The sequence below is a fragment of the Centropristis striata genome, chromosome 6, assembly GCF_030273125.1.
Source record: "Centropristis striata isolate RG_2023a ecotype Rhode Island chromosome 6, C.striata_1.0, whole genome shotgun sequence".
NCBI classification, from domain to species: domain Eukaryota; kingdom Metazoa; phylum Chordata; class Actinopteri; order Perciformes; family Serranidae; genus Centropristis; species Centropristis striata.
In genome coordinates, this window is record NC_081522.1 from 29,821,208 (window position 1) to 29,847,101 (window position 25,894).

Consider the following 25,894-nt stretch of genomic DNA (forward strand, 5'->3'; position numbering starts at 1 on the left):
CTCCTGTCTGAGACTCATCTAAAACCACCTGATGTCCGTCGTATGCAGAACAAACACTACAGAATGGTTGCATCCTCGGGGGATGGATCCAAGACCAAGGGGGTCATGATCCTCATGAAACGTAAACTAAATCTGGCAATTGAGAAAATAAGTTCTAATAATTCAGGGAGACTGGCCTATTGTGGAGTTTCTATCCAAGGGAAAAAAGTAGCCTTCGCAAGTATATATGCGCCTACAACCTTTGACCCAGCTTTTTTTCCGTGGTTAACTAAAGAGTTACTGTGTCTTTTTAATTACTCACTTATTGTAGGATCAGACATGAATACATTTTTTGATTGTAATCTAGATAGATCTAATCCATCCATTACGCACTCACAAACTTTATCCTCTGATGCTTTAAAAAAACTTTGTTAAGGACATAAACTTGGTGGATATCTGGAGGGTTGAAAATCCTACGGCTAGAGATTATACATACTTCTCCCCTTGTCATAAAATGTTTTCAAGGATAGACTATATCCTAGCCACACCAAACCTGATCCCATCTGTAGACAAGGTTGTATTCCTACCTCGTATTGTTTCTGATCATAATGCAATAATAACCTTATTTAATCTTGAATTTCTACAAGGTACTTCGTCCAGATGGAGATTCAATACAACTCTTCTCAAAAATGAAAAATATCTCTCACAAGTTAAAACCAAATTAGTAGAATTTATTAATATTAACAAAGGTTCAGTCTCAGATAACGCAATGGTATGGTCAGCGATCAAAGGCTTTCTACGTCACAATGCAATTGGTTTCTCATCGTATCTCCGAAAATGTAAATTGCAAAAGATTTCCCAATTAGAACAGACTTGCAGTAACTTAGAGAGAGAGCTCAAGGACAACTATAGTAATGAGGTGGAAACAAAGCTTAAATCAGTGAAAACAGAACTAGATGATATACTTAGGCAGCGGGTTGAATTTTTGATGCACACCACCAAACATAGATATTACACTGATAGCAGTAAACCAAGTCGTCTCCTTGCTTTAACTTTGAAACGGCAAGAAAACCAATTTATTATCCCATCTATTAACTGCCCGGTAAAGGGATTGGTTACTAAAACCGCTGATATTAATAAGACATTTAAGTCATTTTTCGAGAATCTGTACTCCTAAGAGGACAGACTTTCTCCGGAATTATTCGACTCATTCTTTGACAAGCTGAATTTACCCACGCTATCTGACAATGAATCTAAGGAATTGGATGCCCCAATAACTTTAGATGAACTACGCACAGCAGTTAAATTTACCAATAGGGGGCGCTCCCCAGGAATTGATGGGATCCCTGCCGAACTATATTTAGAACTATGGAATATTATAGGTCCAATATGGTTAGACACTATTAATTCCGCTCTAAGTAAGGGCTATTTTCACAAAGATCTTAACACAGCGCTCATTTCAGTGCTTCTTAAGCCTGGCAAGGACCCCCAGAATTGTGCAAGTTACCGCCCTATTTCACTAATAAATGCAGATATCAAAATTTACTCCAAAGTTATTGCTATGCGTCTGGACAAAGTTTCGGGGAAGTTAATCAATCCGGACCAAACCGGTTTCCTGAAAGGATGGTTGGCATCAGACAATGTCCGCCGGCTTTTACATGTCATCGCTGATGCCAAAAAGACAGGCTTACCAGGTGGTCTCCTATTTCTCGATGCGGAAAAAGCGTTTGATCGCTTGGAATGGGGATATCTGTGGAAAGTCTTGGAAAAATTCAAATTCGGTCCAAATTTCATTAAAATGATTCAAGTTTTATATTCTAATCCTTCTGCTAGGGTTGCTACCGCTGGGCAGCTTTCTGATCTTTTTAGTATAGGTCATGGTTCTAGACAGGGGTGCCCGGCATCTCCCACTATTTTCAATCTATCACTTGAACCTTTAGCCCAATACATACGACAAAGCACACTAGTTGCTCCAATTCAAATAGGGTCCACATCACATTCCATTTCAATGTATGCTGACGACACACTTGTTTACCTCTCCAACATACAACATTCCCTCCCAAATGTGCTGAAAATCATAGAACACTTTGGTGCACTTTCTGGCTATAAGATTAACTACTCCAAGTCGACCCTACTATTGCTGAACACAGATCTGCAGAAATTGAAAATCCAATCCCGCATACCGGTGGCTCAAAAGGCAGTATATTTAGGTATAGAAATTAGTCCATGTGTCCAGGCAATAGCGAAAAATAATTATTCGTCCATTTTGAAGAAAGTTGAGGATGACCTTGAAAGATGGACAGCACTCCCCTCATCAATGCCAGCTCGGGTAGCTACAATCAAAATGAACGTGCTTCCACGCATAAACTTTATAAGCTCTATGCTCCCTTTGCCAACCCCAGCTGGGTTTTGGCAGAAACTTGACTCAAAGCTTAGAAAGTTCATTTGGAATGGAAAGAAGCCTCGCATCAAATGGTCAACATTACAGCGAGACAAACCCCAGGGTGGATGGGCTTGCCCAAACTTTAAGTTGTATCATTGGGCGTTCGTGCTGCGTTCCTTGAAACAATGGTTTGATGCAGATGTAGCTTCACCCTGGAAGACACTAGAACGACTGAAAGATGTAGCTTTCTCTGGATTTAAACATAAGAAATGTTATTTTCAATTTGGTCCAATAGTATCATACGTAATACAAACTATGGTGAATGTAGAGAAATATATGGGTTTTAAATCAAAATGGCACAAACACTCCCCTATTTGGTATAACACCAATTTATTGACAGGTGGCGAACCATTCGTTTCACAATTATGGGCTCAGCATGGTATTTGGACATTAGGGGATATCTCGGGCCAAAACACAATTTCGGATTTTCCTAATCTAATGTTCCAATTCGGTATCGCAAGAAGCTCACAGTTCCTTTATTTTAGAGTAAGGTCAGCTCTTAATTCTCTCAAGGTTCCTTGGGGGGCTGAATTGAGGACTCATCCTTTAATATCTCTGATAGAGAAAGCTCCCCAAAAGAAAACTGTCTCTTATATTTATAACAATCTCCAGTCATACACTCCTGCAGAATCCCCCGAACGCAGATCTTGGGAGGCAGATATACATCTAGGAACAGAGTCCATTGATTGGGATACTGTGTGGGAAAATGTCTTTCGGTCATCTAAAAACCCAAATCACCAATTAATCCACTACAAAATTTGTCACAGGACCTATTTAACACCACGTAAAAGACATATGATGGGTTTAGCTCCCAATCCTGACTGTACCTTCTGTAATCAGGGTGTTGTGGGTACATTGATGCATGTCCTGTGGGAGTGTCCAGATGTGCAAAGGTTCTGGGTTAAAGTAGTGTATAAAGTGTCTGTTCTGTTGGGGAGGAAACTCCCGCTGGAACCAGCTTTTCTTCTCTTAAACGATGACTCCAGGTTTAAGATTGCTGGGGTAGAGCGTAAACTCTGGTTGGCTGGCTTGACTGCAGCAAAAAAAATCATAGTTTTAAGGTGGCTTCCACCACACCAGTTATCAATAACACATTGGTTACAAGCTCTCCTTGAGGTGATCTACCTGGAGTGGTCATCAGCTCGCATTAATGGTTCTAAGCAACAAACACTGGAAATGTGGAAAAAAGCTGCAGAGGATGTTAAAAAATTGTTGTCATGACCTCTAAGGCTCACTTGTGGTAACGCTGTGTGTTTTTAATCCTGTATCTGACTTTATCCTATCTGATTATTTTGATTTTGTTTTTGTAAGCATGTCTCTGTACAACTGTGTGTTCCGTGGGGAAGGGGAGGGTATGGGGGGTGTTCTGTGTATTTCATAGGGGGGATGGTGTGGAGGGGAGAGGGAGTCTCCCTTGGGGAGGGGGATGTAGAAGGGAGGGATGGGTGGGGGTGTTCTATGTGTTCTATGTATGTTCGATTCCTGTGCTTTTTTTGTTTAATGTTTAAAATCAATAAAAAAGTTGATTACAAAAGTAAAGGTGTTTAGTAAAGAGTTGGGTCTTCAGTCTCTTCTTAAAGATTGATAAGGAATCAGCAGATCGAATGGAGTTTGGAAGTTTGTTCCACCACCGGGGCACTACAGAGTAGAAGAGTCTGGTTTGAGGCGTAGAGCCTCAAGGGTTTTACGGACCTGAACAAAGGAGTTCAGGTATGCAGGGGCTGTGCCCGTTGCTATTTTGTCTGCAAGAGACAAGGTTTTGAAAGTGCTTTCTTGGGCTGGTTGAAAACTAGATCGCATTCTGACCATTGCATTCTGGATCATCTGCAGAGGTTTGGTGGTGCATGCAGGGAGTCCTGCCAATAGAGAGTTGCAGTAGTGATATTGCAAGGGCCTGTACAAAGAGTTGTGTCAATTGCTCGGTCAGGTAGGATCTGATTTTCCTGATGTTGTATTGGGGGAATTATATACATATGAACAAGCTTCTTCTACAAAGGTCAAAATGTGATGGTCTTTTACTGGAAGGATGGAGAAATAAAGAGCAGCTAACACTACCAGCTGGGCTGCAATGGATCAGAGAAGGGATGAAGTGTTTTTCTGGGGAGTGATGACTTTCAAGTAAAAACTGTGAGGATCTAGACGAAAAAATGTGTGCCCTATTGTAGCCATCAAATTGTCTTTTAGGCGGAGGGCTTTGGCTATTACAACCTGACTGCTTTGATACTCTGGAACCTGTTTATTGTTGTCGGGCAATGGAAAATTTCTGCTGGACTGAGTCAATAAACTGAGATTTAGGGTTGAGTTGTAGAAGACAGGCTGTTTGTTTTAGGTGCTAGATATTCTTCAGCACTAGGTGAAAGAAAATGAAGGAGACATGGTCTGCAGATTTAGTGGTTGCATGTCTTACAATAGACTTTACATCATATCAAATGGTGTCAGACTTGAAGGAATTTGTATCTAATTTGTGTAAGGTAGATCAAGAATCACTTGTCCTCAGCCTCTGAGGAGGAAAAAATATAATACAATTTAATATAATATTATTTCTCTGTGTTTTTTATTGTAAATGAAAAATTGGAAAAATAAAGGTTTGGTTAAAGGTCAAAGGTCTTCTCTCCCGGTGGTAAATGTAAAAATGGGATCTGGGAAGTGGAACTCTGTGTTGCAATGCTTTTAATGTTCCTGCAGGGGTCACTTTTGCACTTTGGTTCCAGTCTTGTGGCATTTACAGGCTGAAAACATGCTATATCTGATTGTGTGTGTTTGTGAATATGTGTGTAAAAAAACAAAAACACTCTGAATAATTATGATGGAAATAACAGGAAAATGTAGAATAATGAAATAAAATTATCCTTAACAAATACATGTAGAAATATAAAAGTCCCCTGACATAAATGTGGATTTATTAAATAAATAAAAAAATGTCTAGTTATAAAATATATGTGCCCTGAAATAAATACATGTAGAAATCAATACCCCCTGAAATTAATAAATAAACAATTATGAAATAAGTCACTTGAAATAAACAAATGTAGAATTATGAAATAGAATTTATGATATATGATATGTATTTATTTAAAGAAAAAAAATATATAGAGAGAAGACCCCTGTAATAATGTAGATTATGGAATAAAAGTAACCTGTAAAGAATTAATGTAGACTAAACTGCCCTATAAAAAAAAAAGTAGAATAATGATACGAAAGAAACCTGAAATCAAGGAATAAAGCTCCGCTTGAATAAATGAACGTAGAATTACGAAATTAATGTAGAATTAAGAAATAAAAGTCCCTCAAAGGGTTAGGGTTAATAAAACCAGACCTGAAATGAATAAATGTAAAATTATTAAACAAAAGTCCTCTTAATAATGAATTATGAAATAAAAGTCCCTTGAAATAGATAAATATGGATAAATAAAATAAAAGTCTGCTGAAATGAATAAATGTCTTCAGCAACGACTTCCAGCTCCTTCTGGGGGACAAGGCCAGATGAGACACATAATTCCTCCACCAGGTTTTGGGTCGACACCAGAACTTCTTGGACGCGTTGGGGCAACTCCTTCACTTGGGGCAACTCACTCCCAAGCCAAAGGGGGCTTCCTGGCAGTGAATCATAGTCTCAGAATTGAAGGTGCTGACTATCAACCCGATTGGCTGCAAACCGCTCCAGTGCAGTGCAATTCTGAAGTCACCAAACCTCCACCCCAGGCTACACCTTAGGATGCTGTCCATTGATGCCACAAACAGAATCAGAAACCAGGGACAGTCCTAACAGTGGCCGTCACCCACTGAGAACGTGCTTGACTTTGTGCAATTTGTGAATCAGAGTGGAATGAAGTTCAATGTCCTCCATAGTGGAGGTGGCTGCTGTGAGTTATGGCATGAAGGCTATTGGTGCCTGTCACTGTGGCAAACAAAAAAAAAGGCTGTCGAGCTGAAGAAGGAGGGTTTTTTGGCTTGGTTAGCCCAGGGGACTCCTGAAGCAGCAGACGGATATCTGGAGTGACATGAGTCCACCGGCAGAGAGACGACTGTGGGTTTTTTGTTGTTTGGCTTTTGGGACCATTATTAAATAAATCTTTTTTTTTTTTTTTGAGACGTAATGAACAGGTGAAGTGCAGTTGAAGTACCATAGACTGTATATAAATAATGGTTTGTGAACTGCCCATTTGAAGCATCGAGTTCAGCGTTACACTCGTCGCCATCTTTCTTTTCGTATGTTGCCATCTTGTTTTCCGAAACTGGAAGCAGACCATAATTGGGCTGGGGAGGAGAGAGATGTGGATCTGACTGACTGACAACACTGCACTACACGCCTCTCTACACCGACAACCTGATTGAGCAAAGTCGCTGCTAATTCATGTCAACATTAACTGTAGCGTTAACTGGGATTTTAATTTTGGCTAGCAAAAAACAAAATGTACATTACTTAACTGAAAAAATGAACAGCAATTCCTTGGAGTGTCTATTAGTCCAACCAAAAGCCGAACAAGACATTTTTTAATGAACAAAATGTTCAAATAAACTGTCATTAAGTGAGAATACAGTGTGAAAGGCTCAGTTATGAGACAAAACTGGTAAACGTCCATTTAAAAAAACAACAACTTTATTGACACATTGCCGTGGATACACATTGCTTTTCTTTTCTCCTGATGACGGCTCGCCATGTTAGCCACCTGTCAATCAAAGGTAGCCACACCCCAAATCATATGATTCTTTGTCTTCTATTTTCTTCTAAGTGGGGCCATTTTTTACACAATTAACATCAAATTGTCTTGAAGAAGATTTTTTACTAGCGATTGAGACCATAGTGTTGTCCTAAAAAAAAGGTAATAAATCAAGCGAGAAGTTTTCTCATTTGTATTGAGATAGATATGACCCAAATGCTTCAGTAACTGCCGTCAATGCCCCCTGTTGGAATTTTTGGTAGAATGCAGGCTGAAGGCACTTCCTGGTTTGCCTCCCTGCAAATAGGAGGCTCAGCACCCCCACTTTCAGTAAAAATTAGACTCTTACAGCTGCTGGACTTCCATGGAGAAGATGCAGCATTCTGCCCATTTATGAGCCCATGGGACTGCAGATTAACTCAAAAAAAGTCAGCAAATACTCTCTCTCTCTCTCTCCTTTTTTTTCTTGATGTGTAGACAGTTTTTCTTTCTAATCCTCTTGTCAGAGCACATGGACACATTTTGTATGGTGACAGTTTAGAGAGTCACTACTCCAGAGGCTTTTACATGATTTATGCAATATTGTGCCGTGCTTCATGTCAAAGTGCCAATTTGCACAGAACATCAAGGGGACTGTGTTCGCTCATAAACTAGAACATCGAAATGAGCCTGCTCTCAGTGTTTCACTTTGATCTGTAACACAATGTTTGGAGTGAACATAAAGGTACCAATCAAGCTAATATCAAGTCATTTTTGTAGATTTCAAGCATTTTTTCTGCCTGGCAACCAAAATTTTGAATGCAGTTTCCCTCCTTATCCTGAACTTTTCTGGGAGCATATTAAATCAAACAACACTTATTCCTTGTTTGGCATCCCACCCACTTCACTGCAGTGGATGTCTCTGCTTTTCAGGAGCAAATGAAGACCTAAGAGCAATACATAAACTTTCTATTACTACTATTAATCAAAAACAAAAATTCAAATTCAAATCTCATACTACTTGTTATCTTAACCTAGCAAAAAAGGAAACTATGAAGGTGTTCCTGGTGGTTTAGTGACTCAAAGGTAAGGGCTCTTCTGTTAAAACAGTATTTTCACTCCCCATGTTTTCACTTTCCACTTTAGTGCATGATAGGTGTTATGCCCTAACCAAAGCCAGTGTTATTTGGATTAAACCTGTGCAACTGCAACCTCTGCAGTGCTGAGAAATACCTTTCAGTGCAGAAACTAAAGACACTCTAACTTCCATTTCATGGAGACTTTAATCAGGTGGTGTTGTTGACGTGGAAGTTTATTTTGAAAAGCCACAATGTATTTAAGCAGTGGAAACTGAAACATCCACACTGTCCAATGATGAGTTACTTTGTGGTCCATGCGACTTGATGTTTAAACCTCTTGTTTTGTTTGTAAAAGTAAGCGTGAACATGAACCAGAGCAGAACTAAAAGACAATGACAAATATTTTCATGAGCAAAGACCACACAACAACCATGATTTTTGTAAAAGTTTAGTAAAATGCAGAAGAATCGGGTGTTAAGAACAGATGCCTGGAATGGATGAATAAATGCTTAGGAAGTTTTTACTTCTCAGGTGTGTGAATGTGAGGGTGTGACCTTTGTTGAGGGATTTCTATGACTGTGAGGAAGTTTTTAGACCATTCATGCCAGCAAAGAATGTCTGTCATCAGGATGGGGTGGTTTGGACCACATTTATGCCAAAGATGGACATTGCTAATTTGTGCATTTTTAACATGAATGGAAATACAACAGCATTTCTCATCTCAGCCTCTAAACATGGTCTTGGTCCCCTTTGTTCTCTAACTTCCCCATGATGCTTTGCATTTTATAACATCTACAAATGTGCGATAACCTCACTGGTCATAAAGAACCTCTGACATCACAGGAAGTCCCAAGACAATAATAATAATAAGTCTCATTTATTCACTTCCTCAACCTCTTCTTCTCCAGTCCCTCCAGAGGAGAGGGCTAGACCACTCATGCTCTTCAGACCCGCAGAGGAGGGGGCTGCTCTTTTCCTGAAGTCTCTCCCAAGAGACAGATAACCTGCTCCAGCAGACGACAGGAATTCCAGTGTGGGACACAAACGACCCGAGGACAGGCCTGGAGCCACCTGCCTACTCTCTCCAACTGCTCCCTGATTTTCCTGCATGTGGCCTTTTCAGATATAGCCATATCAAAGCATCAAGATTTTGGTTAGTCAACACAAGTTTGCTGCACCCGCAGCCAGCCTAGAGACCATGACAGAAGACCTCTTAACTGCTGCAATTGCAACAGGAGCCAATAGGACAAATCACTGGAAGACAGCAGCCACCATACTGCAACCACACCAGCAAAGGACGGCTGGGCCACTCAGAACCAACTCTTCAATTTTTTCTATGCCTTTCTTCACAATCTTTCCATTTTTGGACTTGAACTGGTCTAGATAAGACAGAAACAAGCAAAAGAGTAGGCACAAGATTTAACTTTAAGTTGAATTGATGATTTGGCTTAATGTGTGTTAAGTATTATTGTTGAGATATCTGTGCCGGTTATTGTATTAGTCTTGGTTACACCACATGAAGTTGGCTGTTAGTCTTGTTTACAAAAACACCAGGTCGTGCTTGCAACTAAATTCTACAAACTACGTCAATTTACTCTGGCACATGAAAATCGCATTCAATATTCTTTAAATTGGCTAATAGATATACAGCTTTGAAGAGAAAATTCAAAGTTAGCACATGGTCTTTTGTCCTCCAAAGCAAGACAAGAGACGCACATAGTGAAGGGACAATGAAGCCTCGTGAACCATTTGCTTTATCTTTTGACCCCACTAGATGGCGGTCTCAGCTTAAAAAAAGTTTTTAGCAATGGTAATTGAGTCTGTTTTAAGCCCTTTGTTGAACAAAGAGCGGCATCTAGTGGGCTCCATAATTAAGCAAATGGTTCACGCAGCTTTGTTGTCCCTTCACTACACACACACACACACACACACAAATAACAACACCTCTTTCTCAAATTTTCATACTGTAAATATTCTGTTAGATTAGAAATGGGTTTTTTTGTGTTGCTTTGCTTTTCATGAATAAACATTTTTTTCGAATATAAATGCTGTCCATTTAATGTTGTAAATGTATGAGTGATATGCCAACCTCTTCTATGAAAATCACTTCAAATTCCTTTCTTTCTTTTATTTCTCTCTTTTATTTACTCCACATGCTGTTCTTCGGTAATGCAACTCAGGGGCTGACAGTTGGGTGTTGTTATCAGTGATTGACATTTACTCAAGTACTGTACTTAATAATTAATGTAATTACAAATTTGAGGTACTTGTATTTTATTTGAGTATTTACATTTTATGTAACTTTTAATTTCTACTTCACTACATTTTGAGGCAAATATTCAACTTTTTACACCACCACATTTAGCTGACAGCTTTAGTTACTCTTCAGGTCGAGATTTAACATTAAAACATAATACATTTAAAGTGATTAGACTTTTAAAAAAATCTTATAAAAGTATATTAAGTAATTAAATGAGACCTGTCTTTACAATTAAAATGCTGCTTACATAAAAGCATCAATACAAATAATGTAATAATATATTTAGAACATATGAAACTATATATAAATAGAAAATACAGAAAGATAAAAAGTGATTTTGGTAATTACTAATGCTTTTAGGACAGCTGTGGCATAAACCAGTGCTCTAATAAATTTGTTAAGCACTATATAAAACAGTCTGAGTGGGTCCATTCTGCAAAACAAGTACTTTTACTTTGTAGTGGAGTAATTTCACAGTGTGGTATTAGTACATTTTCGTGGGTAAAGGATCTGAACACTTTTTCCACCACTGGTTATGTTATGGGGTTACAGAGGTCTGTATTTCCACTTCCAAATTGTTTTTATTTTCAAATTCAACTGACTCTGACTAAAGTGTCATCACTTGAGGACATTTATTACTTCACGCAGCTCTAACAAGAGACACTAAAGGCTTTATACAGCAGGTGCAGTAGTACTGCTGTCCATGTGAGAGGTGAAGTTCACATGGACAAGTTACAGACAGGTCACAGTAACACAGACAGACCACCATTCACACTGTGGGCCCTTTAGAGTGGACAGTTACCCTGACATGCATATCTTTAGCATGTGAGAGGAACATGAGCAGTCATAAGAACCTCCTCAGCTTAGAGGCTGTTGTCACACAGCCAGTTTGCCACTTTGAAATGTATTATTAACTGTGTTTGAAGAGTATAATACTGCTGTATCTGAGCTGTGTGATTTTTTCTGCTGAAGTTTTGTGTTCAGTTGTGTGAAATGTATGTGTGGATCAGAAGCTTGGTGACATCTTGTGGCCAAATGAATAGATGTCATTTGGAATTTCAGATCTTTTGGAATTTCAGATCTTTAGTCAATCTTAAGTCCACACATTGCTGGATTTAACATGGACTTGCTTAGTCCACTTTCTGTCCAGTCAGACATTGTTGAAGTAGATGTCAACAGAAGAACGGTATTGATGTCCTTCCCTCCGTCTCCTGTGTTTGTCTGTGTCTCTCTCTCACAGAGGCTAATGTTTGCTCGGCCGTATCTAAAGGTTACATCTCTGGCCTCTTGCGGCTTTACAAGGACTGGCACAGCCAGGGAACTCAACGTGTTGCCGTAGCAATCAGCCACGCACTGCTGCGCTGCCTCCATAAGGTCACTTGCAGTACTGCAGGCAGACAGACTTTGGTATCCCAGGGAGGCATCAGACTGCTGTATGAAACTACACAGGTAAAGTTCAAATCACCTCTCTCTTGTTTTGTTGTCCTGATTCTTTTTTATTTGAGTTTTTCTCTCTTTCCTGTTGCTGGGATACACAATACACAATATATTCTTTTTTGTATCCTGTCACACAAACCCAATGTCTCCACCAGGAACAATACTTAAATTTTGTCTTACCTTTATTTTCCCACTTCTTCATTTCTTGGAGTACTTTATTCTTTGGTAGATATCACTGTACTGTAAGTATAGATAGTAACACTCGAGCCGCAGTGTCTTAACATGTCAGTGTCTACTATTTCCAGTCTCCGTGTCCTCTCGTCACTGTACTGATCTATTCCTGGAGCCTTCTTTGGAGATCTGTTTGCTCTTGTCCTTAAAGAAATATTTTCCTCTATACCATCAATAGAAAGTCAGAGTTCACTTGGAAATAATCAGTGGTTGTATGGGGTCCAAGGCTACACGGCGGTGTAGTGGTTACCAATCTTGCCACACAGATGGTTGCCGGTTCAACTCCGGCCTCTGTGTGGAGTTTGCATGTTCTCCCCGTGTCAGCATGGGTTCCCTCCGGGTATTCCAGCTTCCTCCCACAGTCCAAAAACATGCACTTAGGTTTAATTGGTGACTCTAAATTGCCCGTAGGAGTGAATGAGAGTGTGATTGTCTGTCTCTATGTGTCAGCCCTGTGATAGTCTGGCGACCTGTCCAGGGTGTACCCCGCCTCTTAAGGATAATGAATTAATGAATGTTTGGGGTCCTGTTGTATTGCTGTGGGTCTCAGGTCTGTGAGTCACTATTTTTAATAGCCTGTGTGAATCCAAGTGGACTCTTTTGATGCATGACCATGTGGTCATCGTGTTCTTCAGTTGTTAATTGAAACAGTGACACCTAGTGGTTCTTGTTGGTATGTTAATGTAAGTCACATCGTGGCTCTATTAAGTAGCACAGGAAATCACTTCTGACTTCCTGTCTAAGCTTCAACCAAGGAGTTTAGACACATATAACATGTCCCACACAGCTGGTCTGCATAAGACTTGAGAAGCCTGAGCTAATGCCGTCAGCAGAAACATTTCTCAACAAAGATCAGGTCCCATCGGATCACAAACCACTAGCCTGGAACTGACACCACTGCTATTATGTGCTGTATTTTTTGGGAATCTTGCGGTTGAACCACAGTGACATCTCTGCTGTTATTTATCATAAGTTGTTGTGATGGCCCAGTCCAGTGCCTAGTTATTGAGAGGCGAGGTTCCCAGTTGCTGGTTTTTGTTTGTGCAATAGGACCGCAGGTTTGGCAAACTGCCAGATTTAGAGCGGCTGGGCCTGGAGCTACCAGGGAATAAAAGCTGGATGTCAGTTTTGCTCAGGCTCTCTCTCCACCTGGATTCAACCCATCCAATGTCTTCACACCTTATATTTTTGTTCGGCTTTTGTTTGCTTTTGCTCAACAACACCTAACACATTATATTCATTCACTCACACTGACACTCCAGTTTTGTAGTTATTTCTATAGTTGTTTACTTTAACATATAAATAACCTTTAATTTTAATAAAAATGGGCAATTTCTCTCAGGGGGGCATCAGGAAAGGGCATCACATACTCAAGTCCCCATTGAGATCTATCTGTGCACCTGCCAGCTGCAGGTTAGTCGTTGCTACTGTAGGTTGAAAAGTAACACATGAGACCTCACAGTGTGTCAGTTAAGGTCACCACTGGAGATTCATTGAAGTCCAAAGCTGTGTTTAAATTAAATAATCCTATCAACGTTTTGGAGAAAAAAAACAAACCAAAAACCAAAGTATAATCATACGTTTTCTGCATATAAATGAAAGCAATTGATTTGGCAGCGTGACATTGATAAACATCATCATCATCATCATAATCTGTTGCTAAGTGGCCGTAGGTGCACTATGATGTTTTTCACCAGTTCTTTCCATTTCATTTGATCTTCTGCAGTTCTTGTTGCATTATACGGTGTCATATTCGTCCAACTTGCAATATTCGAGAACCAGTTTTTCAATTCCATCCTGCGATGCAATGGAGGATGCGGTTGTTGCAACATGGTCTCACAGAAATCCGTGAAATAGCCACGGATTACGCTTAACACAAAATCTGTGGAATAGCCACGGAATCGCTCAAATTTCCGTGAAACTGACACGGATTTCGCTACAATGCAAGTTAATGACAGTCATATCCCGTGGCTATTGGTTTGTTCCAAGTCACGTGACTTTCAAGGTCCCAGCGGTCAGAACAAAAAACATGGCGGACAGTTCTCTCATTTTTAGTGAAAAATCAATATTTTGACTTAGTTTCTGCATAAAAATGGATTTTGATCACATTTCTAGCGAGAAATATATGTTTTATTTTCTAAATATTCACTCAGTGAATGTACATAATCACTTTGTATGTTGGAATAGCCACGGGATATGACTATGTCATTAACTTGCATTGTAGCGAAATCCGTGTCAGTTTCACGGAAATTTGAGCGATTCCGTGGCTATACACAGAAATCCGTGAAATAGCCACGGCTTTCGCTTAACTCAAAATCCGTGGCTATTTCACGGATTTCTGTGAGATCATGTTGGGTTGTTGTTAGGCCCCGGCCACGACCGATGCGGTATGTGTTTGTCTGGTGTAATCATCATAAGTGTTTCAAGAGAAAAGATAATCTGGTGTTGTCCATCTCCTCTCCAGATGTGGATGACCGTTGACTCTTGATGAGCTCATCCGCCATTTGACAAGTCTTATTTTATCGTCCTGCTGGGTCTCCACCCACTCTCCTCATCAAGTTAAACCTGATAGGGTTGACGTTTAAGTCACCGACAATTCAACAAGATATGCAAGGCAGGACGCTTAGTTCCTTGAGGTGTTGATCCACCCACATACCCAATTGATAAGCATTGTCCCACAATGCAATAACCATTGGAAATGGAGCTCTGAGCTGGTGCAACATATGGGAAGTATTATGGTATTATGTATTATGTATTATGTACTTCATAGTATTATGAAGTATTATTATAGTTAGATCACACAGCACCAATACATTAAAGAGTGTATGCTTAGAAAAACACTTTCACAGACAGTTTGACTTACAAGATGTCTTTTATGAGAAATAGCAGTACCACTCTATGCACTCTGTTCCATGTCTTTTGGCACATTTGTTCCTGTTAATACAGTCATACATTTTTTAACTGGGTTTGAATCGATTTTTTTTTGTTTCTCTGCAGACAAGTTTGAGGGATAAAACTCTGGAGTCTCTCGTGGAGCCCTCGGTGCAGCTGATGAGGAAATGTGTCTCTAAAACTCCTCTACCACTGACATCAGATCAGTCGGCGTACACCTTCCCCCTGCCGAGAAGACCACATACTGTTCCTGATGTGGACACTGAACCAGGTACAGCAGCAGTATTCATATCATGTCAAGATTCAGCAGAAGCATTTTTGATATCAGTTACTGATATCAAAATATGTAGAATAATGACAATAAACTTGATATATGACATAGTATACTATATATTAGAACAGACTGGCCGATTGACACACAGTTAATTGATAAGTTGTTGTCTATTGTTTAAAACAAAAAATGAATTGTAAATAAAGAAGTGCACAGCATTTGTTGTTTGAGTATTTATGTTTTTAAACTAGTGTTGAATGTATTCTGGATGTAGTGTAACCTATCATCTCAGTTACCTACATTTTCTAGGTTTCAGTGGCCACAGTTTAACTTTTTTGTCCTAAGATTCTTCCTGTTAGTTTGACATCCTTTCATTAATTGCTTGTTATGTCATTTTACAGCTGTACGGGTGTTAATATTAGTTATTTTGCGAGTATGACATTGTATAAATGTTTAGATATTGTCTGTTCACATAACACGAGAAAAAGTATTCAGATCCTTTACCTAGTACTAATACTAAAGTACTAATACCACACTGTGAAATTACTCCACTACAATTAAAAGTCCTGCATTCAAAACTTATTTAAGTAAAAGTATGAAAGTATCAGCATCAAAATATACTTAAAGTATGAAAAGTAAAAGTACTTGTCATGCAGAATGGACCCACTCAGATTGTTTTACATATTCTTAATATATTATTAGATTATTATTATTGATGCATTTATGTAAGCAGTGTTTTAATTTTGTAAAGACAAGGCTCATTTAACTACTTAATATACTGTGATAAGATTTATTTAAAAAAAAGTCTAATCACTTTAAATTTATCATATATTTTATGTTAAATGATGTAGTGGGGTCAAAATTACAATATTTGCCTCGAAATGTTGTGGAGTAGAAGTATAAAGTTACATAAAATGGAAATACTCAAGTAAAGTACAAATACCTCAAAATTGTACTTAAATACAGTACTTGAGTAAATGTACTTAGTTACTTTCCACCACAACACCTCATAACACACACACACACACACACACACACTGACACGGCTCTGTTACCTCTGTTGTATCCAGATGAGAGCAGCGAGGAGAGTGATGATGAGAAGTCTGAAGATAACCAAGAGGCAGACTATGTAAGTGTGTGATGCTCTATGTGAACCTGTGTTTATGAATAGAGATCATAATGAGAAAAAAAATATTTATTGCTATCTTGCATATTTTTTATTACAAAAAATGTTCTCTGAGTCAATAAATAGTGTCGCAAATTACTATTAGAAATAGTATAAATGACAGAAAAAAAGTTACATAAATATTTTCAAGAACACACGTATCTCCATCCATTCCATCCATTGTCCTTAACCACAATCTGAATTCAGGTTGTGGGGGGCTATAGGCGATCCCAGCTGACATGAGAGCTTGTATGCAATATATAATGCAATGCCTTTTACAAGATGAAGGGTTTTTCCAACACATGGGATATATAGTATATGAAGTTTAATGCCCTAAAAGGACACCTCATGTAGCATAAACCCACAGACACTGAGCAAAACATTAAGTATAAAGTAAAAATACAGTGTGAAAGGGTCAAAGTTATGAGACCAAACCAGTAATATATATATATATATATATATATATATATATATATATAACACAAAATATAACTTTATTGACACAGTGCCGTGGCTATGTATTGTTCTGTTTCTCTTCTGATGACGGCTCACCTTGTTAGTGACCTGTCAATCAAAGTTAGCCATGCCCCAGATGATATGATTCCTTATTTTCTGTTTTTTTTTTTACTAGCGATTGAGACAATTTGTTTCCCCCAACATTTTCTGAGGTAATAAATCAAGTGAGAAGTTTCTCATTTTGTATTAAAATTAATGGACCGAAATGCTTTTGCAGCCGTCATCAGCGCCCCCTGTTGGAAATTTCGGTAGAATGCAGCTTAAGGCACTTTCTGATTTGCCTCCCTGCTCAGACCTGGAGGTTGCTGCCTGTGTTCGACTCTGTGTTGGAAATAATTCCAATTAATTGTAAACAGAGGCTTTGACTGCATCCCTGTTTCTATGGCTATATCAGCCAACAAATTCATTTAGAAATGTGGTTAGCACAGTTTAACTGGAACTACATAGTAGGTGTTCATTGTCAGTAATTAGTGGACATCCTTCAGCCAATTGGAATTGAATATTCACCCAGACCATGGTGTAATCATGTCTAAACCTGCTCATGTTAAAATGACTCTTTGTGGTATTAGGGGAGTTACATTGTGGAACTATTCAGAATAATTAAATATGTTTTCCATTGTCCTGTACATCAGTGCAGCATCCTTATCTACAGTATGAGATACTGGCTGGATATCGTTGGTATCCAAGTTTGTGTACCAAACCTGGCAACCATAACATGACAGGAAGCTGCAAACAGTAGCACAACAGAGATCCTTGTAATATTCTCTGTGACTTTCCTGGGGATGTGAGTGCTTTTATTCACTCTTGAGTCACATATAATCAAAATGTCACTAAGTAGGTAGACTGCCAGAGTGACTAACAATAACATAATGCCAACACAAGAGTGCAGGATATTTATGGGGTAAAGTGCATGTGTTGAAGGAGCTCTGTACAAGTTTCTCTTCCTCTGATTAGGCAGACACTGTTCAGTGGAAAGACACAATGTACAGAGAATGATTTGTTTATCGAACACAGTGACTCAGTCACTGACTAATGCTGCATTCCCAGAGTGGCAGTATGTAGAAGACAGGAAAAGACAGATGTTCTTTGTTTTCAGCAGGGGACTGACAATAACTATGCCAACAATGTTGCTTAGTGCCACCCATGATGCCCACAGATACAACTTGTCAGAAAAAGTTTGATTTGTGTTCCATTATGTTGGTGAAGTAACACAAGTTCATCTACAAACTCTTTGTCCAAATGCTTTTACTGTCACAGCTGCCAGCAAAAATCTGATTGGAACTTTTCTACTTATGTCTGAGGGAGAGAGATCAGGTCTGGCTTGACGTTCATTCTCAAAGGTTACCTATATTTTTAGTAACTGTATGTCATCATAGTGCTTAATTAAATATATACGCAGTAGAAATAATTCTTAAGTATTTTATGTTTGTCCTCCTTTTTTTGTTTAGTTATTCCGTCATATAGGTTTTGATTCATTTAGATATTAGTTTGGTTTTCTCCATAAAGGCTGAAATGTATGTGCTATATTTATATTCAGAGCATGGATAAAGGCACTACATGAGAGGCATGCTGTCTGAAAATAACACACAATCTCCTCGGCCAATCAGAATTTAGCATTCTTGTCTTACACTTTTCTGTACTGGAGGAGAGTGTGTAGTGGTACGTCAACGCACATCGCTACCCACATTTTACTTGCCTACAAAACAAAGAATATTTTTTAAAGCTTACTATTCGACCCATTTTGTACATGGCAAATTACACATTGAATTATTTCAATGAATACAGAGTTTATTAAAGTGCAAATATTTTCAGTACCAAAGACAAACCTTGAAGAGAAGGGCTTTCAGAGAGTATAGATCTCTGCCAAAGCTGTGTCCTATCTCACAAAGTTAATGAAAGTGATCAAAAAATTAGTGTATGCAAATTTGTTGCATTGTTTTTGTTGGCCCATGCTACACCCTTCCACCAACTTTCCTGCTGAATGACAGACAAACAGCACAGTAACACATTGCGAAAACATTACCACAAACACTCTTATGATTAGTGAGGAAACTTCAGGGTTAACTCGTGCTTTTTTGTCCTACGATGGTCTTTCACTTCTTACAACACCTAACCTGCCCGGAAGCAGGTTATGCTAATTCAGTAGAATATATAAATGTAATGATAGCCAGATCTATTTGTGCCATGTGGGTCAGTGATATTATAAGGCTGTACACTTGAAACCTGTCTCCCATTGAAAATGTGTGGCACATTTTAAAGCGCAAATTACAAAAACAGAGACCCTGGAATGTTGAGGAACTGAAGTCTTATATGGAGCAAGAATGAAAACCTCAACAGTTAGTGTCCTCAGTTCCTAAACACTTACTGTTAACACGTCCCTACCTAAATGTTTTAGGAATATGTTGCAGGCATCAAATTCTGAATTTAGAATGTATATTTACAAAAAACAATAGCGTTAATCAGTTTGAACATTGAATATATTGTCTTTGTACAGTTTCAAATTACATATATATCAGAAATCATTTGCAAATTATTGCACACTGTTTTATTCATGTTTTACACAGTATTCCATTATTTGTAATAGGAGTTGTACATTGGGAAACCCTTGGTTGACTTACTGACTTCATAACCAGCTGTTGTAAGAGAGCAGCATTGACCATACATGCATACACAGTGACGTAATGACGTGGCTCTCGAGCCTGTGGAAAAGCAAACAGGTTCTGAAAAGGTTCCCAAGTTGAACATTTAATGCCTGACTTTCCAGTGCTTTACTTTGGACTCTTTGCCTGTTGCCGACCCTGCCTGTCTCTGACTCTCCTGTGTCGTCTATTCCCTGGTAAAAGCCTCAGCCTTTATTTGCAGAGTATGAACAAATTCAGGTTAGAAAATATTGATGAATCCCAAATTTGTGCATAGAACCTTTGCATTTTTAATGCATGCTACATTTTGGAATATTATTATGATTCCTTTTGGTTTCATGATAAGACTGACACCTAAATATTGGGCCTGAACAAACTGTGTATGAAGCAGCGGCTCTGCTTACGTGCTGTTGGTGCCGCGTCTCCTTTGCAGACACAGGAATCCATTGGCTGAGAAAGGCAGCAGGTGACTTCATTCTCGTCCCACTTTATCTTGACACAATGGAAGAGTCATGTACCAGTGCACTTCCACAATTCAAGACGGACTGAACATTGAAAACAAAATAATTACTGTTGTTATTGGCAGAGAGGTAAAAGTAATGGAGTGATTAGGAGGGAACAAGAATGATGGATGGGAAGAGTGGAGAAAAACAAGATAGATGGAGCATTTCAGAGAGGGTGAAGAGAGCGCGATAAGAAGAGTGAGTGAGTGAGTGACAGAGGAGAGAGGAAGGAAATCATAAAGTCCAACTCAGCTGAACCCATTTTCATCTGGATGAAAGAACATTTTGTAATCTCTGACCTTGACTGGTTCCAGACCCCTGAATTTCCTGAGCACTTGTCCAATTTTCTTGAGAAAATCAGAGTCTGCTCCCCTTTTCAAATTTCAACTTTCACTCCAACTGCTCTGATGCTCATGTGTGTCTTTCTGTCCAGGATGACGACTTGGAGACTGACCTGAAAAAACTTCGTCTTCGTCCTGACCCAGACAGACCCAAAGAGCTGCTGCCACAGTACAGCCGCCTCTGTCCTGAAATCTCACATGACTTCCAGGTACGTGTGTGTGTGTGTGTGTGTGTGTGTGTGTGTGTGTGTGGGCAGTCCATGGCCTGGCTTGTAACCAGAGGACTGAAGTGCCCTTGATCAAGACACCTTACCCCACTGCTTCCCAGGTGCAGAAATGTGCTGCCCACTTTTCTTAGCATGGTTTGTTCACTGGGTTAAATGCAGAGGACAAGTTCACTGCTCGCTGTTTCAGTGTGTGTGTGCAGAATTGAATTTTAAGAATGTGTAGTTAGCATCCAGGGATTCTCTTTGGGCGCTTTCACACCTATCTCGTTTGGTCCGGACTTTAGGACTTTTCAGTTTGATCCGAACCTTTTGCAGTGTGAAAACAACTTTTTTTATAGTTCGGACCTTCGTATCAATGTAACAGAACACGGACCTTGGTTCGGACCATGGTTCGGACTTTCAGGTGTGAAAATGCCCTTAGATGATAGCACAAACTACATTGGCACATTTGAATGACATTTTCAGTGCAGGCCTACCTGACCTTGGGGCCTGATGTATGAACTAGTGAAGGGACAACGAAGCTTCATGAACCATTGTCTTGATTTTCTGAGCCCACTAGATGGCGCTCTTTGTTCAACAAAGGGCTGAACACTCAACACTCAATTACCATTGCTAGAAGTTAGCATTCTTGTCATACACCTTTCTGTATTGAGGGAGAGTGTGTAGTGGTACATCAAGATACATCACTATCAACATTTTACTTGCTGACAAAATAAAAAAGAATAGTTTTTAAAGCTTACTATTCTGCCAATTTTGTACATTACAAATTACACATGGAGTTATTTCAATCTTGATTTTCTGAGCCCACTAGATGGCGCTCTTTGTTCAACAAAGGGCTGAAAACACACTCAATTACCGTTGCTAAAGCCTTTTATTTTAAGCCAAAAACGCCATGTAGTGGGGTCAAAAATAAAGCAAATGTTTCACGAAGCTTTGTTGTCACTTCACTAGTATGAACTAGAACCTTTTCTAGCTGCTCAGGGATAACATATTAATTAATAGCTGGAGGTCAGAGGTCAAGTGACCTCTTTGAAAACAACTGCCAGTTTTTACCTTGCTAAAACTTGGCCTAACTCTGGAGCATATTTCAGCCCCTTCCTGACAAGATAATGCAACATGGTTAGTAGCAATGGATTTAGATCTTACACAGGTGAGTCAATAAATTAGAATATCATGGAAAGGTCCATTTCCAGTAGTTCAAGTCAAATAGCCCCAAACAAGTATTGAGTGCTAATGATGGACATACTTTTCAGAGGCCACATTTCAATATTAAACATACTTTTTAAATATTTAAATATTTTTTTTTTTTTGAGACACTGAATTTTAGGTCTTTATTAAATGTAAGAAATAATTAAATAAATTAAGACATGAAATATTCATTCTGTGTGTAATGGATCTATATACTGTGTTATTTTCGTTTCTATGATATTCTAATTTATTGAGATGCACCTGTACACATCCTGTATAAAAATTCATAATTGTGTTGTTCTTGCACTTTTAACCAAACACTCTACAAATCACAAATATCCATATGCATTATGTCCAGCATTGTAATTCTCAACATTTGTTATATGAATGACAGAAACTGTATATCTACACAACAGGTCACAGAGAATCATGAATCCTATTAGGAAGCTGCACATGGATGAAATATACAACACTGTATGTTAGCCAGAAAACAAACTCCTTTGCTGGCCTAATGTAAACTGATGCTCCTTTAATGGACCCTCATGGATGTGGGGTTGATTGGATCCTTTCTTCCATTGCAATATTTCTGGGGAACACTTGATGAAAATAGACTATACCCCACTTTAGAGTAAAGTGCTTGAAATAGACAGATTGAATAGGAGCTGAGGAGGGAGACAGAAAGGATTTTTTTTCTGAAAATTGAGTGACACTCAAATAGTTTTGTCAGCATCAAGTCAAAGCTTTGAAGCAGCCTGGTCCATGTCTGAGCTGTGAGTCCCCGGGCAGGCTGGGAAAATGATTTCCCATCTTAACTTCTACAGAAGAACTTCAGAACGGTCATTTTGGGGCCTATTTGAGATGAGTAAATTACTACACATTCCGTCTATAGGTACACAAGAGCTATCTGTTTCTTTGTTTCCCACAGATGCAAGAAGAGATGCAGAGATTTTTTAATATCGTCTATCATTAGTCAAAGCAAGAGATCGATTCATCAAGGTGTTGTTGTTTTAGCTGACGTTGTTGATTTCATGATTTATAATGTCATAGACCACTATGTGTTGTAAAAATATCTGTGTATCTTGTGTTCTTTGTTTGTGCTGCTGTTCTGTCTTGGCCAGGACTCCCTTGAAAAAGAGATTTTTTATCTCAATGGGACCTTTCCTGTTTAAATAAAGGTTTAATTAAAAATAAAGACTATAAAACAGACAAAGAAAAGTGTTTAGGCATGTATCTACAAAGGAGTTTTCACACCCAGTATAATGTGCTCTCAATTGTGGAAAATGAATCTTATCTGTATTGTCATGCAGGCAATCTTGGTGAGTTTATGCAGACAAGTTTATTCACTTTTCAAGAGCAGAACATCACAAAGTGCTTAAATCTAATGTTTGTAGCTCGATGCAGGCATTTTTTGTGTGTTTCAGGCCCTGTGTTGTGGGCATGGTTTTCAGAGTATGACGCATTGCAGTCTGTCTATATATCTGATAGTGGAGATGTCTCGATCAGGTCAAGTTCAACACAATTTTCAATTACTGCATTTATTCAAATGTGTTCCTCCAGACAGTGGAGCAGAAAATGAAAGGATGTTTAAGTGTGGCTTTGACCTACAGCCTGAGCACTACTCAGAGTTTGTGCCTCCTTGCCCTAATAGGAAATTTCCGGTTGTGATAACTGATGAATCTGAGATATGGAAACCTGCCTGGAACATTACATACGGTCATATTTCCTACAGGCTATACACATGCGTAATTTTAATCAACTTATGAACAGTACAGTGCAGGTGTATACATATTGTGACAGGCCTGTTTATATTCCCCTTAATGTGTAATGAAGTGTATGTGCACATGCTGTGTGTGTGCGTGCGTGCGTGCGTGCGTGCGTGTGTGCGTGCGTGCGTGCGTGCGTGCGTGTGTGGAGAAAGAAAGACAGAAATAGATTGTGGCAGAGACAAATGGGAGAAAATGAACGTGTCATAAACCACAGGATACTATCTGACGTGACTCATGATAAATGTGCTAATGTCTGACGAATAGGAAGCACATTCATGCTAATATTTCAGAATATATATGATGAGGAATAAAAGTGAACGTTTTTTACTCTGACATTACAAAGCACACACTGACTGATAATTACAAAGAGAGGTACCTTTTATCATCAAATGCAACATGCAATATCATACATATGCATTTGGTAGAAGATATTTTAGCTTATCTGATCAAATTGAAACCTGAGTGATGTTCTGTTGTTCATTTGACAGGAGATGTCTCCTTTGTGTGCAGAACATGATTGTGCCCTTGGCTGGAAACCAAAGCACAGATAATGAATAGTACTGTAAAAATGACTGCATTGTGAAGCAAAGCACACAACACACTGCTTCTTCAGACATGATGACACATCTGTTGGGATTGTCCACATGTCTGTTCAATGAACTTAATGAAGCGTGAAGCATGAAACTGGTGTTTCAGCAGACGTTAAAGACATGTTTTCCTTTGAGCAAATCACATGACTGTAAACCAACATCTGTGGTTTTTTTTACAGGAGTTGGATTTGAGTTCCGAGCCAGAGGACAGTTCAACAGCATCAGCGTCCTCTTCATCAGATGAGGAAGCTGTGCAGCTCAACAGTTTCCCTTGTCGCTCCTCCAGGAGGACCAGAAGGTGTGGTGCTGCTTCGTCCAGATCTTCTTCAGGCTCTCACTCAGAAACAGAAACAGAAGGACACACAGCAGGTCAGAGCCAGTCCACATGTATTCATAATACTATACTAAGGATCTGTCATTCATAATACTATACTATATATATATATATATATATATATACATATATATATGTATATGTATATATCCACCAATATCACATCTTTTAAGAGCAGAACAAGTCCCTTATTGAACTACTACTAGTGAAGGGACAATGAAGCTTCGTGAAGCATTTGCTTTATTTTTATTTTTTAAAGATATTTTTTGGCCATTTTTCAAGGCTTTATTTGATAGTGTGAGAGAGAGTGAAAGGGGGAGACAGAGGGGAAGACATGCGGGAAAGGGCTCCGAGTCAGACTCGAACCTGGGCCACCCGCTTGCGAGGTCAAAGCCTCTATGGTACGTGCTCTACCAGGTGTGCTACCGGGGCGCCCCTGCATTTGCTTTATTTTTGACCCCACTAGATGGCAGTCTTGGCTTAAAAAAGGCTTTAGTAATGGTAATTGTGTGAGTTTTCAGCCCTTTGTTGATTAAAGAGCGCCATCTAGTGGGCTCCATAAATAAAGAAAATGGCTCACGAAGCTTCATTGTCCCTTCACTAGCTGCTACATTTCATGAGAAGCAGGTATCAGGTATCACTGTGAGTTCTTCTAGCACAAACATATACACCACAGACAGTAGCTGTGTCCATTAGTGATTTTCGATGCACATTTTGAAGATTTGCAGGACAAAAGCTTGATGGAAAGAACGAAGTTTGAAAAACCTTTTGGAAATGCTCAAAAACAGTTTTCATGCTCGCTAGAGGTGGTTTTTGTCTTTTTCAGAAAAATAGTTAATGCGCTAAAAAGCAGACAGAAACGCTTTTTGCAAATAAGTTCTGTTGTAGAGAAAATTTAACTCATAACTGATCAGCTGTTTACAGTCAGACATGAAAGAACAATTATAAGTTGCCCAACTGAATCTAATTCCTGAAGACATATTTTCTCTCATGGGTGGCCAAAGTTGTCCAATTAGCAACCTCTTTATTATTATTTTTCTCTCTTGCTCAATCTCTTCTTCTTCTACTGTTTAGTGACGGATTAGTCTACAGCAACACATTACACTGCTATCTTCTGATTTAAGTATGTTTATGCAGCTTTGTTTATTCGCTCTAAACCAGTTGATGGAAACGTCCCTTATCCATACTTCTTTAATACAACATTTCAAATTTCGCTTCAAAATTGGATTAAACCTTAATGGCTAGTGTTCTCTTCCAGCCATGGCGATCGCCTTGAACATCTCCATGACGGTCGAGTGGTCAACCACCATCATCCTTTTATGATGTTACCGGCTAATACAGATCTTTCATTTTTCTAAAATCAGGTAGCATGCGTTAAATATTAGCTGCAATA

At 39.0% G+C, this 25,894-nt stretch overlaps 1 protein-coding gene across 1 annotated transcript in view; it reads left to right on the forward strand.

Annotated features, from left to right (window-relative positions):
- LOC131973918 (cytosolic carboxypeptidase 4) overlaps positions 1-25,894 on the forward strand; it is a 132,400-nt gene that overhangs the window by 42,308 nt on the left and 64,198 nt on the right. The window contains exons 8-12 of the mRNA XM_059336053.1: positions 11,642-11,850; positions 15,067-15,232; positions 16,303-16,361; positions 20,489-20,605; positions 24,347-24,536. Of these exons, the coding sequence (XP_059192036.1) occupies positions 11,642-11,850; positions 15,067-15,232; positions 16,303-16,361; positions 20,489-20,605; positions 24,347-24,536 (741 nt within the window). The remainder of the gene's footprint in view (positions 1-11,641; positions 11,851-15,066; positions 15,233-16,302; positions 16,362-20,488; positions 20,606-24,346; positions 24,537-25,894) is intronic.